This window comes from Glycine max, chromosome 20, assembly GCF_000004515.6.
Source record: "Glycine max cultivar Williams 82 chromosome 20, Glycine_max_v4.0, whole genome shotgun sequence".
Taxonomy (NCBI): Eukaryota; Viridiplantae; Streptophyta; class Magnoliopsida; order Fabales; family Fabaceae; genus Glycine; species Glycine max.
In genome coordinates, this window is record NC_038256.2 from 4711732 (window position 1) to 4726447 (window position 14716).

The following is a 14716-nucleotide window of genomic DNA, read 5'->3' on the forward strand; positions in this document are numbered from 1 at the left end:
CTAACTAGTGCATCCTATAGTAGTGTCTCGCAGGTTCCCGATGTAAAAGCCTCTACAAGACATGCATGATTTCATGCATCATGGAAAATGCCAAAAAATCTCCCAAATCTTGTTCACATGAATGAATATGCAACTTACTATTATTGGCATAAACAAGTACCATAGTCTCTCCCTACAATCATCCTTTTCAACCTTTTGAAGCTACCATAGTGAGTGATTGAGTTGCTAGTAATAAAGTAGTGTGACAGAATAATGTGACCTTTGTTTATTAGGACCCCCAAGACCATAGTCACATATCGAAGTGCTAAAGAGAATTTGAAGAACTGGCACATACTCCAGTTTTGGAGGGTCCCTACCACCCTTTCACCCTCTATGTCCTATGGTATTCTAAATAGTAGTGATTAGGTTAGTTAAGTTGCAGCTTTTCTTTATGTGAAATCCAATATCAATTTTACTCATGACATTAAAAATATTTTAACACATAACGACCTATTATTATAGGTATAAAGTTTTTTTTTCCTGATCATAATACTAATTTAAAATAGTTGTACTTAAAAGTGATGATTAACTTTTGTTGAGAATTATAAATACATGTATATTTTTTTAATATAAATTATTTTATATCTAAAGATTAATTAAAATTTAAATCTAAATCATTTAGTTAAAAAATATAAGTCATTATGTTTATCATTGTTGTTATTACTGACCTAAAGTTAATTTATACAGTAATGTTTAAGATTTTTTTTGGAGAATTTAAAAATCATGATTTATTTTATTGTGTGATAACTCTATATTTTAAAATTGAATTTAATGATTTTAAAGTTGAATTGATAACTGCACTTGGATCTAAACTCTGTTTTGTAGCATGCCTATATTTCATCATTTCTCATAGATCGAATTGAAGATATACTATTTTTCTTTTATTTAATTTAAGTCCACCGTTTTTTACTGTTGTTCGTGGAACAGATATTGATGAATACGTTTCTGTTTCACCACTGTGAAAGAAATAAACGAAACGTCTAAGATTGGATTTTCCCGACTTCAGAGTAAAAATTAATTTAAAAGATAGGGGGTGGGTTTTATTTTGCACATATTGTTACACTGTCATCTATTAATTTATAGTTTAATTGAGAATTGAAAAAGTAAGTAGCAAACAAGAAAAGCCATATTGGTTACTGCTAGAGAGACATTAAATTTTAAGGATAATTAAAGTTTTAAATTGATGATTGCTTTGATAGTCGATCTAAAATTTATGGAAATAGGTCAGAATTTTATCAAAAAAATCAAATATCTTAATTACATTAATTATAAAAAAAATACTAATCACAATTTTTCTTTTGGTGTGTAATTGTTACTGAAATTCAAATTTATTATGATGTATCTTAGCTAGAGTTTTGATGTACAAATTTGTGTAAGTAAGATAGAGGGAAATAATTAGGGGTGTTTATTGGATCATATTGACCCAATGGACTTCATGATAGACACCAAACTAATTAAATTGGTTTAAATTGATTTGTTGAATTAGTTCTTTTACTTCATGTACAATTCAAATAAATTATAATTATATTTATTATTTTTTAACTTGACAATCCAAACAATTATTTTAAAATTTAAATTAATATGTTTTAGACTTTGGTGCTTTTTTTTCGTTTATCTTTTTTCTTCTTCTTCATACAATATGATTTTTTATGATCTATTTAGTGTTACCAAATATTTTAATTTAATCATATTTATTATGTAACTTTTTTTATCATGTTTTGGGTAAAAATTAATGAGATATATAAAGTATAGCCATAGAAAAATTAAAGAATAAATAAAATAAATATTTAATCGTTAAAGAATAATAAATATTATTAATTACCGTGTATAAAGCTAGAAATTTATCTATAATAGATAATAATAATCAAAGATAAAAAACTTTAAAATATAATAATTTTTTATCATAATTAGATTAGCAAAAGAAATCAAACTCAAACCAAACCAATCCAATCATATTAGATTGATTTAGACTTTATTTTATTTTAAATTTGAGGCAATCTAACCTAATGTTGATATTTGAGTGTTCATATATCATCATTCTTCTACAAATTTCCTTCAATACACTTCCCCTCTAATAGTTTTAAATTTACTACAACAACACTCTCTCTATATTACACTAACATCCCTATTACCTAAAAAACACATTACATCATATACTATTATACTCTTATAACAAAAAGTGTTATATACATTAAAAAAAAGTAAACTACTAATTTGGTCCCTGAAATTATATAACAATAATTAGAGATAGAAATTGATGGCTTGAACCTAACTTTGGTTTAAAATAAATGGCTTGAAACTAGTATGTTAATTTACCAAAACCCTTTTTAAAGACCTGGTTTGATCTATATATAAAAGTTTGGCATAGCCTACAATTTTGTTTAAAAGCTTATTTTATGATAATTTAACACAAAAATATAGGTGATTATGCATATTAAGCTTTATAAAAATTGAATCTAATTTATTTTTATGACATAAGCATATATTTAATGTCTAATCTGACATTCATGAAACTTTTTTTAAAGATATTCATGATAACTTATTTAAAAACATATTTTACAATTAAAGAGAAGTAAATTTATGTTTTAATAAACTTATAAGCTGAAGGTTGAATTTTTATATAGATTACCATGCTTGACATTTTAAAAAATAATTGTAAAGTTTTAATACATTATAACAAATTTAATATAATGATAAACTCACAACAAATATAAATATATTTTTATATTTTTTAAAATAGATGGGTTTTTTAGGTCTAAAAGACTTTTAGATTGGACTAAAAATTTAACCTTTTTAATTAAATAGACTTTAAAATATTAGTCAGGTACTATTCAAATTTAATTTTTGTCAGAAACAATTATTAGTGAGATTTTACTTACCTTCCAACCAAATTTTGAATTAATTAAGATTCATTTTTCTTGATAAACTAGAGAGTTAAGATAAAAAATACATTTTAATTAAAGTTTTGACATGAGTACGATGGAGGTTAAATCATAACCTCTGTATAGTAGTATGATCTATTTTCACCCTTAAATGCCATATTAGTTCTTAAAATTAAGAAAATTTTAAATAAATACTTGAAAATTTCAATTCTTCAATCTAACTTCTCCAACTTAAACAGTTACTTCATTTTTATCCTTAATATATATGCTAATATTATTATTTAAGTCATGTATATTTTTCCTATTTTTGACTAATATTATATACTTTCAAGAATTAAAACAGTGTGTATTTGTTCAAAAAAAATAATAATGTGCAATTTCATAAAACCTAATAAGGGTTAAGTATGCTTAAAAATAAAATTCCATGTAACCATGCATGTACTTTAAAAAAAATTAAATATATTTTTTATTCCTGCAATTTAGTACTTTATTTTTTATTTTTTTTCTTGTAAAAAAATTATTTTTGTCTTTATAAAATATGTTTATTTTATTTTTCCTCCTTAAAATATTTTAAATAGCATTTTTTACTGTTCAAAACTTTTTTTTTTACTTTCAAAGTGTTATTTAAAAATACATTAATGAGGAAAAAGAAGCAAACATATTTTATAAGGAGAAAAAAAAAAAAACCTTCCCATACATTTCTTTTCTTTTTCCGTCTTCTGTTTAAGTTTCTTGTTGGATTGGGTACATGCGATTGGGATGGAAATTTAGAATGTGCAGAGATCTTTTCCGTGGGATATTTGCTTTGATGAATGATGATCAGAACCATTAATTATATGTAGGCCTGACAGCTGACTTTATTGGAGATGCAATAATAATTATAGAAATGAGAGAATTTATATAGAGATAATGTTCGTGTTTTGAACGGTTTTTTACTTTGTAATTATAATATTATAAAAAATTTAAAAATAATATTATATATGATAGTATGTGAAGGTAATTATAATATATAGTATTAAAAGAATAAAATTTTACTATTTTATAATTTATTAAAGAATACATAGTATTAACCGGCGTTTTGGTTTTAAAACCTAACTTTTATTTTGTTTTTCTTTGGCGTGATAATTTTTTATTTTTTAGAAAGGTATTTATTGTATAAAATGACTTGACTGCTGAATCAATAATTCAATAACTTTTAAATGATGTTGATTTTGTGACATGGTAATTTATTAATCATGTCATCAGCGTATTTTCTTAGACATGTATTTATTTCAAAAACAGATAAATAAATAAAATTTAAGTACCAAAAATTATTTGAGTAATATATATATATATATATATATATATATATATATATATATATATATATATATATATATATAAATTATTTGATTACTCTTTTATTATTATTTAGTTTTGATACAATTAATTAAAATAATAATTAACTATAATTCAACGTTGAATCAATAAAAATTATATTTTATATAAAAAATTATAATGTAATAATTGTTATAAGTTATATTGATATAATTTGATTATTCTCCATATGAGAATAATCAAATTACATAAATGTAACTCACAACAACTATATTATATTGTCAATAATTTTATTAATCCAATCATTAATATATATTATCTTAAACGAATTAAATTTTATCATGGTTGAACAATAAAAAAATAATTAAATATTCATATTTTTATATACTTTAAAAGTTTATATCATGTTATTCATTTTGATATATACCGCTGACGTATTAAATAATTTTGGATTTACATTTTGCAAATTACATTGGAGCATCCATATGGTTCGTTTTTTCTCGTTTTGATCGCCAGCCTAGGGGAATTCCTTATATAAGCAACATTCTTTTCCTTTTTTTTATCTTTATTTTGTTATAATTATGTTTTTGTTACACACTTACATGGTTTTGAACTGAAATTAACTAGAGCCTCAGCATGATTTTGATTAAGTGATCGAAAATCAATATTCAATTAGCATATTTAAATGAGATATAACATTGATTTAATGATTAAAAAATAAGACTTAAAAGTAAAAAAGTAAGAGAATTTTGCTAATTAGGGAGGGTTATAGTAACAAATTTTTTAACATACATTATTATTATTAGTTCGAAATTACAAAATTATAGGTGTTCAAAAAGAGTGAGACCCATTAAATTTTATGTTTTTTAATAAATTTTAATAAATTAACAAATATTATGTTTGAAAATTGTGTTAGAGAATAATAATAATAATTTGCTAACATTTTTTAATATAAAATAATAAAAAATGAAATTTGAGCAAAAGAAAGACCTTAGTAAAAGAAAGCAGGTGTTAATGGGAGAGTTATATATGCATAACCACTACATAAAGTAAGGTTGTTAGCGAAAAAGAGCTTAATTTGTTCTTGAAAGAAGATAATCTAGTCTAAATAATCATTATTATGATGCTTAATTATTTATATAATTCTGATTATGATATTCTTATAGTTTATTGTTGGTTGTGGTTATGAAGTATTCCTAGTGCTTTGGTGCTTGAAGCCCTCGCACCTTCGATTCTTCTTCTAAAGGGAGTACTCAACTATTTAGTCAACAAAATACTTATGACTTTAGCCATGTATTCCATGTATCTGGTTTTGTTTAGAGGGTGTTCGGCTATTCGACTAGCCAAATATTGGAGATCCCCTATGTCTATTTTGTGGAGTATGACCAATTTATTTATTGTGAGGGCTTAATTTGTTTGTTCAGCATGGTATTTGACTTTTCCAATATACAAATAAATGTATAATAAATCATAAATATATAAAAATATTAATTCATTCACTCAAACCGTTGGACCCAGACCTACCAAGTTCATCCCAAAGGCCAATGGATTATTATCCTACTGATAGGATAATACTTCAGAATGCTAATGATAGTCAAATTCACACAGAGATTTATATTCTAGATCCTGAGTTCCAAAGGGTAGAAGATTTAGTTGATGACAATTTCACTAGCCCCTCATTCTCCTACTTTCTATTCTCCATTCCAAAACCCTCAAGATTACTTTTTTCCCAAAGCTAGTTCATCATGGTCTTTACCTACAGCTTCTGCTTATAAGAAAAAATCAAAACCAAAAAAAGAACCTACAAAATTAAATATCTCTTCCCAAGAGTCAGTTGAATCTCCCACAAAATTAGGAGATACAACTAAAACCATTAGGGATTTCCTTCTAGGGTTTGGCTATCCATACTCCAACATAAATTCTTCAATATGCTAAGTCTCATTACTTCCATTTCCTTCACGAAATCATGAGATTCAAATACACTCCACACAAATATTTGACCTTGAAATACCCTTTGGAGCTATGTTTGAACTTTTTTGTGAGATTGGATGGGATTTGTGTGAACCAACCATATGGGCTATTTGCTGTAATACATTTCAATACTCTATTCCCATCGCCTTAAAGCCCCTGATGACATACCACATATTGACAGATCCATATAAAGATGAATATTTTTTATGGACGATGTTAGAATAATTTTCTCCTTTAGCTTGGTGGCGTATGAAGCTGAAACAAATTATAGACATTGAATGGCAAAGAGGAATCCTTGAAGATCACATAAGAAAATCTAGTTTCTATTGTGATTATTCATTGTCCTTATTTTATGGAATAAGGACAACTTTGGTCTAGAAATGAAGCTTAAATTTGGGGAACTTTTGAAGCATATCCTTTAGATGAAAGCTATCGGATCGAGTTGACAAGACATCTCTGTGAGATTAATAATTATTCACACAGACCATTGGACCCAAACCTACCAAGTTCATCCCAAAGGTCAATGGATTGTTATCCTACTGATAGGATAATACTTTAGAATGCTAATGACAGTCAAAATCGCACAGAGATTTATGTTTCAGATCTTGAGTTCCAAAGGGTAAAAGATTTAGCTGATGGCAATTTCGCTTTAGAACAAGACTTGGAGGACTACAATGCTCAATTGATGGAGGAGTTTTTATACAAAAAGCGATATCCTTATTATCATCTAGTGTATGGAAGTCTCACCCGGTCAGAAGTGCAACGTTACAACTTGTCATTATCCACCAGATCAGACTAATGGACTGCTAAAGGAATCATGTATAAAGGTGCGCAGTAAGAGAGTGACTTTTCAGGATAAGGATGGCCGAAATCCTATCCTTCTCATCGTGTGCCACATGTCTATTGTCAGTCAGAATTTGCTTTATGTCTCAATCTTATCTTGAGTCTGCTTTATGACTCAACCTTTTTTTGCTTTTAGAAAAGTAGATTCTTTGTTATCTTCTTTTGTAATAATCTTATCCTTCCCGGGATAGGACCTTGTATGTTAATGTACGTCGTCTTCCTATATAAATGGGACTAGTTTGTATGTTTAGGCACACTGAATTCAATAACACTCTCTTTTTACTAAAATGTCCATTCTCTAAACTCCCTCTTCTCTGAAACTCCGAGTTATATAATGTTTATCATCTGAAACTCTCACCAGCTAGTATGCTCTACACTCGCCTCTTTGAGGATCTTGTGTATCAGAACGCCAAATATTGATATCAATTGGGGGTTATCTCTATGGTCTGTAGAAATCTTGAGTCGAAGTTATCCAAAGATGCTTAATGCCCAAGGGTGGCTCAAAAAGCATAACAAATATACTAAGATAATAGATATCTATGAATCAATTGAGGCAACTAATTCGAGTGGTATCAGAGCTTGGTTTTCCAAAAAGACAGAATCAGATGGTAATTATTATATGAGGAAGAGGAGTAAGAAAACATCTTTACAAATGACAGAACCCACTGATACCACTCAATTACTAAAATTACTTCTTTTACCTTTACTCAATTTAGAGGAAGCAATTTCGAGATTAAAACGAACATCACCTATTAAGAAAAATGTTTTTTAATCTGTATTTGCAAAATAAGGCCTATTAAGAAAAATGTTAAAATATTGTAAAAAAATAAAAATGTTAAAATAAGTTCCTTCTGGCCAACATTTTTAAATGTGTTAAACTAATTAAATTAAGCAGTAACTTTAAATTATTTTTATTTAAATTTAGAAATACTAAGAGTAAAAATTACACTAGTAAGTACTAATATAATTAATATCTGAACAATAAAATCGAGCAAAAAAATTTATTTAAATAAACAACATTTAAGGAAACATTACAAATCCACCCTAAATTCACATAATAATACATGAATTAATCTTAAAAGTAGTACTCAAAATAGAAAAGACTAACACATAATCTATCATAACTCATTATATATAATAAATTTATTAATTTATAATTAAATAACATTATGGAATTATACATAACTATTAAACTAATAATTAGAATACAAAGTCTGTTCATACTTTATACATATGTAACAATGAGTCAACACAAACTAATAATTAACAAACTCAAAAGGATCGGCCGTTTCTATTTATAAGATCAAATTTTTTAAAATGTATTTGTTCCTTTATATACGATCAAATTTATATTCTCTTATACACTAATTATTTTTAGATTAAAAATATTTCTAATTAAATAAAAAAATGTTATATTAATATGCATTTAGAAGAGAGAAACATTAGTAAGAATGATATTTTTAAAACATATAAATTTAAAATAAATTTATTGTTATCAATTATATTAATTGTTTTTTTATTTTGATGAATTAAATAATTAAATCTTACAAATAAGGATTAACATAATGGTCAAGAGCTTGTTGCATTTATATTCATGTAATTCACATGAATGAGAATAATGTATTTAACATGAGAATTTATATTCATTTTTCATTATTTGTAAAATTTCTTTAATCTAACACAGTCATATACGAGCAAAATTAATATCTAATTAATGAATTGAAATAACCATGATTTTTGAAGTAAGTAAAAAAAAAAAGGAACGAATGTAACAGTGAATTAATTGAGGTACGTGTATTGTATAGAGTAATTCTTTACCGAAGGGATTGGATTTGGTTGGTCGTTAGGTCGATTTCAAGTGGTTACCTCAACTGAAACCAAGGTTACTGAACCCTCTTTGAATTGCACATAATAATCTAGTTAATAACACAACACGACCAAGCAAAAACACAAGCACAAGCCGAGGGACTAATGCAGTAGGGTGACACTGATGTTGATGGGGACAGAGATATTGAAATTGAGAGAGAGAGAGAGAGAGGATTTTGATGAATAGGCTATGCTATATGTATGTTAGCTAGGGTCATATTTACTAGTGCATTTGAGCATGACAAGGCTTGTTCCGTTGTGTTGTGCAGCAATAGCAACAAAGCCCCTCTAATTAAAAAATATAACAAAATATGATTAAAGTTTTTATAAATAATTGAATTTTATTTTAGATGTCTAATAATTTTTTTATTGTTTTAAATTTTGATATATTAAAATTTTTGTTTAAAATTTTATTGTTAGTTGTATAACGATGTAGTATCATCATAATTGTTAGATGGTATTTAAAATATTAATTTATAAAATGATATGTAATCATTTGACTGATTATAACTCAGATTTAAAATAATTTTTTTAATATAAACTTAAAATAAAATAAAAAAATAATAGGACTTTGAATAAAATTTCGTAATTTATCATGGAATTTCAAAATATTTAAGAAAAAAAAAACTTTGATGTGCTTTGAAAAGAAAGGTGTCCCTTGCTGCTGCCACAAGCCGAAGTAAGCACCCATCACATTAGTGTCTTTCTTGTCAATTTAGAGAAAGACAGCCTAAGACCCTGCAACCCCCCCATGAATGGAGAGAGAATGAGAGAGAGAAAATATATAAAAAGTTATTTTCTTCCTGTCTCTCACTCTCACACGTGTGAGTGAGGTGTGATTTTGTTAAAAGAATAGAATAAATAGTAGTAATATAATGACAGCAACTGGTTAAATGAAGAATGCCAGGGTCATTGCCTCAGTCTGGGTACCTAACTACTTCAAACTTCTCTCTCTCTCTCACACACAAAATTTCCTCTCTCTCTTTTCTTTTCTCATTGAACCAATGGTTTCATTAGTGTAGGCATCTGTTAAAAAGGCTTCAACACTTGAACACTTTCGAAACCAAAGCACTTTAGCTTTTTTTAACACTTCCTGCAAAAAAATCTGTCTTCTGTTTCTTCTTCCCCTTGAACTATCTGTCCTGTCAAACTTTGCTCTCAATGTTACTCCTCCTCTTCATCGTCATCACATAAAATATTCTTCTACTTCTTGTTCTTCTTCTTAGCTTTTGCCACTTTGCAACACTTTCATATTTTCACATACCCTTTTTCTTCTTCTTCTACTTCTTCTTTTGTGAGACAAAAAGATGAAGGCATGGCCAGCTAGGGTGATATACCCTTCTTCACAAGAGAACACAAATAGCCTCACTAGATACCCTTCTTCTTCCTCCCACTCTTCTTCTCCTCCTTCAATGGGAATGGTCTATGCCGACATGGACTCTCTCTCTCTTTGTTCCCACTACGGTACTGTGGTTTCTTCTCATCACCAAGATTGCTATGTCTCCAACGGGGGCACAAACTGGGGTTTTCCCTTCATGAGGGAATGCCCCAACAACAGTGATGATGTTGCTGAAGAAGAAGAGGGTAAAGGCTCTGATAGCAGTACTGGTGAAGACAGTGACAAAGTTAACCACCATGCTAATAACTCTAACGATGAGAACAACCCTAATGAGAATAATTCTAATAGTGGCGGTTCGGGGCATTCCAAGCTTTGTGCTAGAGGGCATTGGAGACCAGCAGAAGATTCCAAACTCAAGGAGCTTGTTGCTCTTTATGGCCCTCAGAACTGGAACCTCATTGCTGAGAAGTTAGAAGGAAGATCAGGTGTGAAAAGTAAAAACAAGTGCAAAATCGTAGTACTATCATATATATTCTTATTCTTCATTTTTCTTAAAAGAACTTTTTTCTACCTTTATATTTTAATTATAATGACATGATATGTTTTGTTTTTTTTAATCCTTGTTTTGATGAGATGTTATTATTATATTTTGTGATTTTAGGAAAGAGTTGTAGGTTGAGGTGGTTCAACCAGTTGGATCCAAGGATCAATAGGAGGGCATTCAGTGAAGAAGAAGAAGAGAGGCTGATGCAGGCACATAGGATTTATGGCAACAAATGGGCCATGATTGCAAGGCTTTTCCCAGGGAGAACAGATAATGCTGTGAAGAATCACTGGCATGTTATAATGGCAAGAAAGTACAGAGAACAGTCCAGTGCCTACAGGAGAAGAAGGCTGAGCCAATCTTCTTCTGTTTACAGAAGAGTGGATGAAATTAACACAACAATAACAACGACAAACAGCATTGTTGTCTCCAGAGACACAGAACAACAAGCACCACCACCACCACCCTATTGTGTCAATCTCTCAAATAATGGAGGACTTGCCAACAACATCATCAACAACAACAACAACATTAACATGATGTCTAGTTTTCCATATGCTGCTGCATCCTTCCATGGAGGAGTAGTGCCTTCTTCTGGTGGGATTGAATTTGGCTTAAATTCCTCACCCCACATGACTACAGCCAAAGAACCATTCTCAACCACCAAGCTGGCCCCTCCTCATATTGCCTTGTATCCTCAACAAACATCACTTGATTTCTTTTCAGGTGTGTGTCAAATGTCCAATGTCCGTTTCAGTCTCACTTGTTTTTTCTCAACTTTCATGTTTCTTGTTACAAAAAGCCTCATTTCATTACTCACTACCCTTCAACTAATCACTATTTCCAACTTTTCAAACAAAGTTAAATTAAAAAAATATCCTACTTTCCCATGTTTTAATCTCCATCTATCAGTTTGGTCTGCAACAGTGACTGATGCAACCCTTTTTGGAAAACTTGCATATACTCATAAAAGTCCCATTTTTTTTTTTTCTATAGTTGAACACAACTATGCTATTTGGATTTGTAGGTGTTAGAAGCAGCAGTGACATGGTGGGAGAGTATTTTGGCCAGAACCTTCATCACCAACAACAACAACCTTCATCTGGTTTCTACCCTCAATACCCCCAATATGTGATGCTAATGAATCACCACCACCAACAAAACAATCACAACAACTTTTACGGTTTCTCAAATTCCACATCACAGATTTTATTAGGCCACAGTGAAGCCTCACTATCATCATCAGTGGCAGCAGAAGAACACAGAGATCATCAAAACTTGAGCAGTGATCAGTGCCCCCCAGATGCAACAACAACAATTCCACCTCCATTTATTGACTTCCTTGGAGTAGGAGCCACTTGATCAAAGTTAGAACCGAAACAAAACAAAACAAAAAGCTGCAAACTTTTTTTTCCCGGAAGCTCCTCAATATAGGTGTGGTCCAACATTGCTGAGAAAGCCATTCGAGGTAAACAGAAAGGATAGTCTGCTTCAGTTTGGTGACTGTGATGATCTCGTGCGTCACTTCCTGTTGTTGAGAATCACACTTCACAACCTATGAATCTCTGTTGTGATTTCCTTTCTTTTATCCCCGTGGCACCCCCCCCCCCCCCCCCCCTCAATAAAAAAAATAATAATAAAATTTAGATTTGATTACTATACATAACCATTGTCTTCTCTTAATTATTTTTTGCTGCTTTCTATACTAATAAATAATAATTAAGAATCCCTTTTTGGTTAAATTTGGCCACCAGCCAAATGAAGATTGAAACGGATCATTTGGATAATAAATGTGTCCGAGACATTCGTTTGTTATATACTTAGAATATATGGCTAAGAATAGGAAGGTACTAATTAAAACAATGTTAGAAGACAGAAGGACTGAATAGGGTGATAAGTGTAAGAAGCTATGATAGGACAAGAATTGGTGTAGTAGTATAGTGTATAATGTATACTCCTTATTTTTAAGGTTGTAAAATTTTAATGTGTTACTTTACTCCTGGTCATTGTTTCAATTCAAGTTAAGGTGGTTTGACTTTTCACTACAGAAAAGTGTTAATATTTTTTTGTGTGTGTGTGGAACTGTTTTGGGGGAATGATGATGATGATGATGGAAAAAAAGTAGTGGGGAGGGAATTGGGAAAATGGGAAACTGTTGGGAACATCCTTTTCTCATGGGGCTGTGATGCAATAACTAAGGCACAATTTCAGCAACTGACCTCATCCATTTGAGCATTCAAGATGGCCAACTGTTCAGAGCATGCTTCCCCCATCACCAAAACAATCTCTTTGAAAAAATTCATGCTACTCACATGATGGGATATGTGGCTGTTCATCACTGAATTCCTTTGGAACAGGACCGATCTAAATATAAAATAATTAAAAGTTGAATTTTAAATCTATCAACATTTATTATTAGTTTTTTTTTAAAATAAAAATGTTATATATATTAATTAAAAGGTTTTAGATATAATCTTTTTCTTTAAAATAAAAAATTTCTTTTAATTTTTACTTTAGGCCTCTTGATATGCAGATTCTACGTTTGGGGAACTATGGATCCTAAATAAACTAACTTGTTGGTTCTTTGGAAAAATATGATACATTTATGTTGACCGTTTCAAAAAGACCATCATAAATATATCAGTTTCTGTTAAATCTCACACTTAATGCAAACTTAAGAAATATATGCTCTGCCAATGAATGACTTTTAAAAGCCGTTGTTATCAAAACTATGTTTGACAAAATTTGACGGTTACTTTTATACTGGTATATAGAGGGAGTTTTTTCACGTTAGGAAGACCTATTAAACATATCTTTTAACATATTTTTTTATTGGTTAAATTTTATTTAGAATTGTGAATGAGATTTATTAAAATCAAAAGTAGGATCCAAACGATTTTTATAATTTTTTTTGATTGTTTTCAAAAATCAAATGTGTATTAGGGAGTCTACTATTGACATTATTTTTACATTATTCTTCACATAACAAAGTATAAGTTATTTCAGATCTTTTTAAATTTTTGTGTTTCATTTTGTTAAATGTTATTAATTTTAATTCTTTATCTCACTTCTATTGATATTAAAGTGATTGCCTTTAATTGAGAAGATTATTGTCAAATGTGTTCCTAGAACTAGTAAAAGATTGTAAGTAAATTTTTTTATTAAAAATAATAATCAATGTTTTTTAATATATTTTTATTGTAATTTTTAATAATTTTTTTATGAATTTCATTTCCATATACAATCACTGCGATTCTTTCCAATTAAACATTTAATAGAATTGCTCATTTTATCTCATCGTTTTATTCATTATATTATTAAGATTTTGCAATTGGATAAAGTTTTATTATATGTCTATCAAACGTTCATAGTACCCATAGATAAATATCAATGAGATCTCAGTAGAATTGGTTGAAAATGAATTATTATAAATTATTGTATATTTATTTTTGATTCTTACATATAAAAAAATATGACCGTATATCTAAATTAAATTTTTTTGGGGCTGAAAACACTAACCAACATGCAAGATTAATTCAGTAAAAAAGAAAACGTGTAAGATTAATGTTTTGATCGAGCTTAACTCGAGCGCGCATTGAATGTGACATTGCATCGCCGAACTTGTAATTCCATAAATTATGGGTTTGAAACCATAGAAGAGTTGGAAAACGTCACCGTCTCATTTTATTACAATAGTGATAGTGATCGTTGATGTGTTACGATGAGAAAAACATGAATGTTGTGTCGTGACCCTACCATTACTTACTCTGCCATGTAACACCTGACATAAACCACTGTTGATTGGTCATGCCAAGTTAGTGTCAAGTGTGTGTGGATGTAGTAGGGCCATAGGTTGTCGTCGTAGCATGACGGCCCAAGGTGGTGGCCCATGCGATCCAAAATTTTGGGAAGGAA

At 29.3% G+C, this 14716-nt stretch overlaps 1 protein-coding gene across 1 annotated transcript; it reads left to right on the forward strand.

Annotated features, from left to right (window-relative positions):
• Positions 1-9802: 9802 nt before the first annotated feature.
• LOC100804537 (myb-like protein Q) lies at positions 9803-12403 on the forward strand. The gene is made up of 3 exons (XM_003556682.5): positions 9803-10742; positions 10919-11527; positions 11829-12403. Exons 1-3 carry the CDS (start codon positions 10226-10228, stop codon positions 12161-12163), a joined length of 1461 nt encoding a protein of 486 aa, XP_003556730.1. The 5' UTR covers positions 9803-10225; the 3' UTR covers positions 12164-12403.
• Positions 12404-14716: the final 2313 nt, after the last annotated feature.

What these genes read in the sequence shown, in the direction of transcription:
- LOC100804537 (XM_003556682.5), top strand. Translation starts at nt 10,226, where the DNA reads ATGAAGGCATGGCCAGCTAGGGTGATATACCCTTCTTCACAAGAGAAC. An exon ending in GAAGTTAGAAGGAAGATCAG is followed by an intron (nt 10,743 to 10,918) that starts GTGTGAAAAGTA and finishes TTGTGATTTTAG; the next exon opens with GAAAGAGTTGTAGGTTGAGG. An exon ending in ATCACTTGATTTCTTTTCAG is followed by an intron (nt 11,528 to 11,828) that starts GTGTGTGTCAAA and finishes TTGGATTTGTAG; the next exon opens with GTGTTAGAAGCAGCAGTGAC.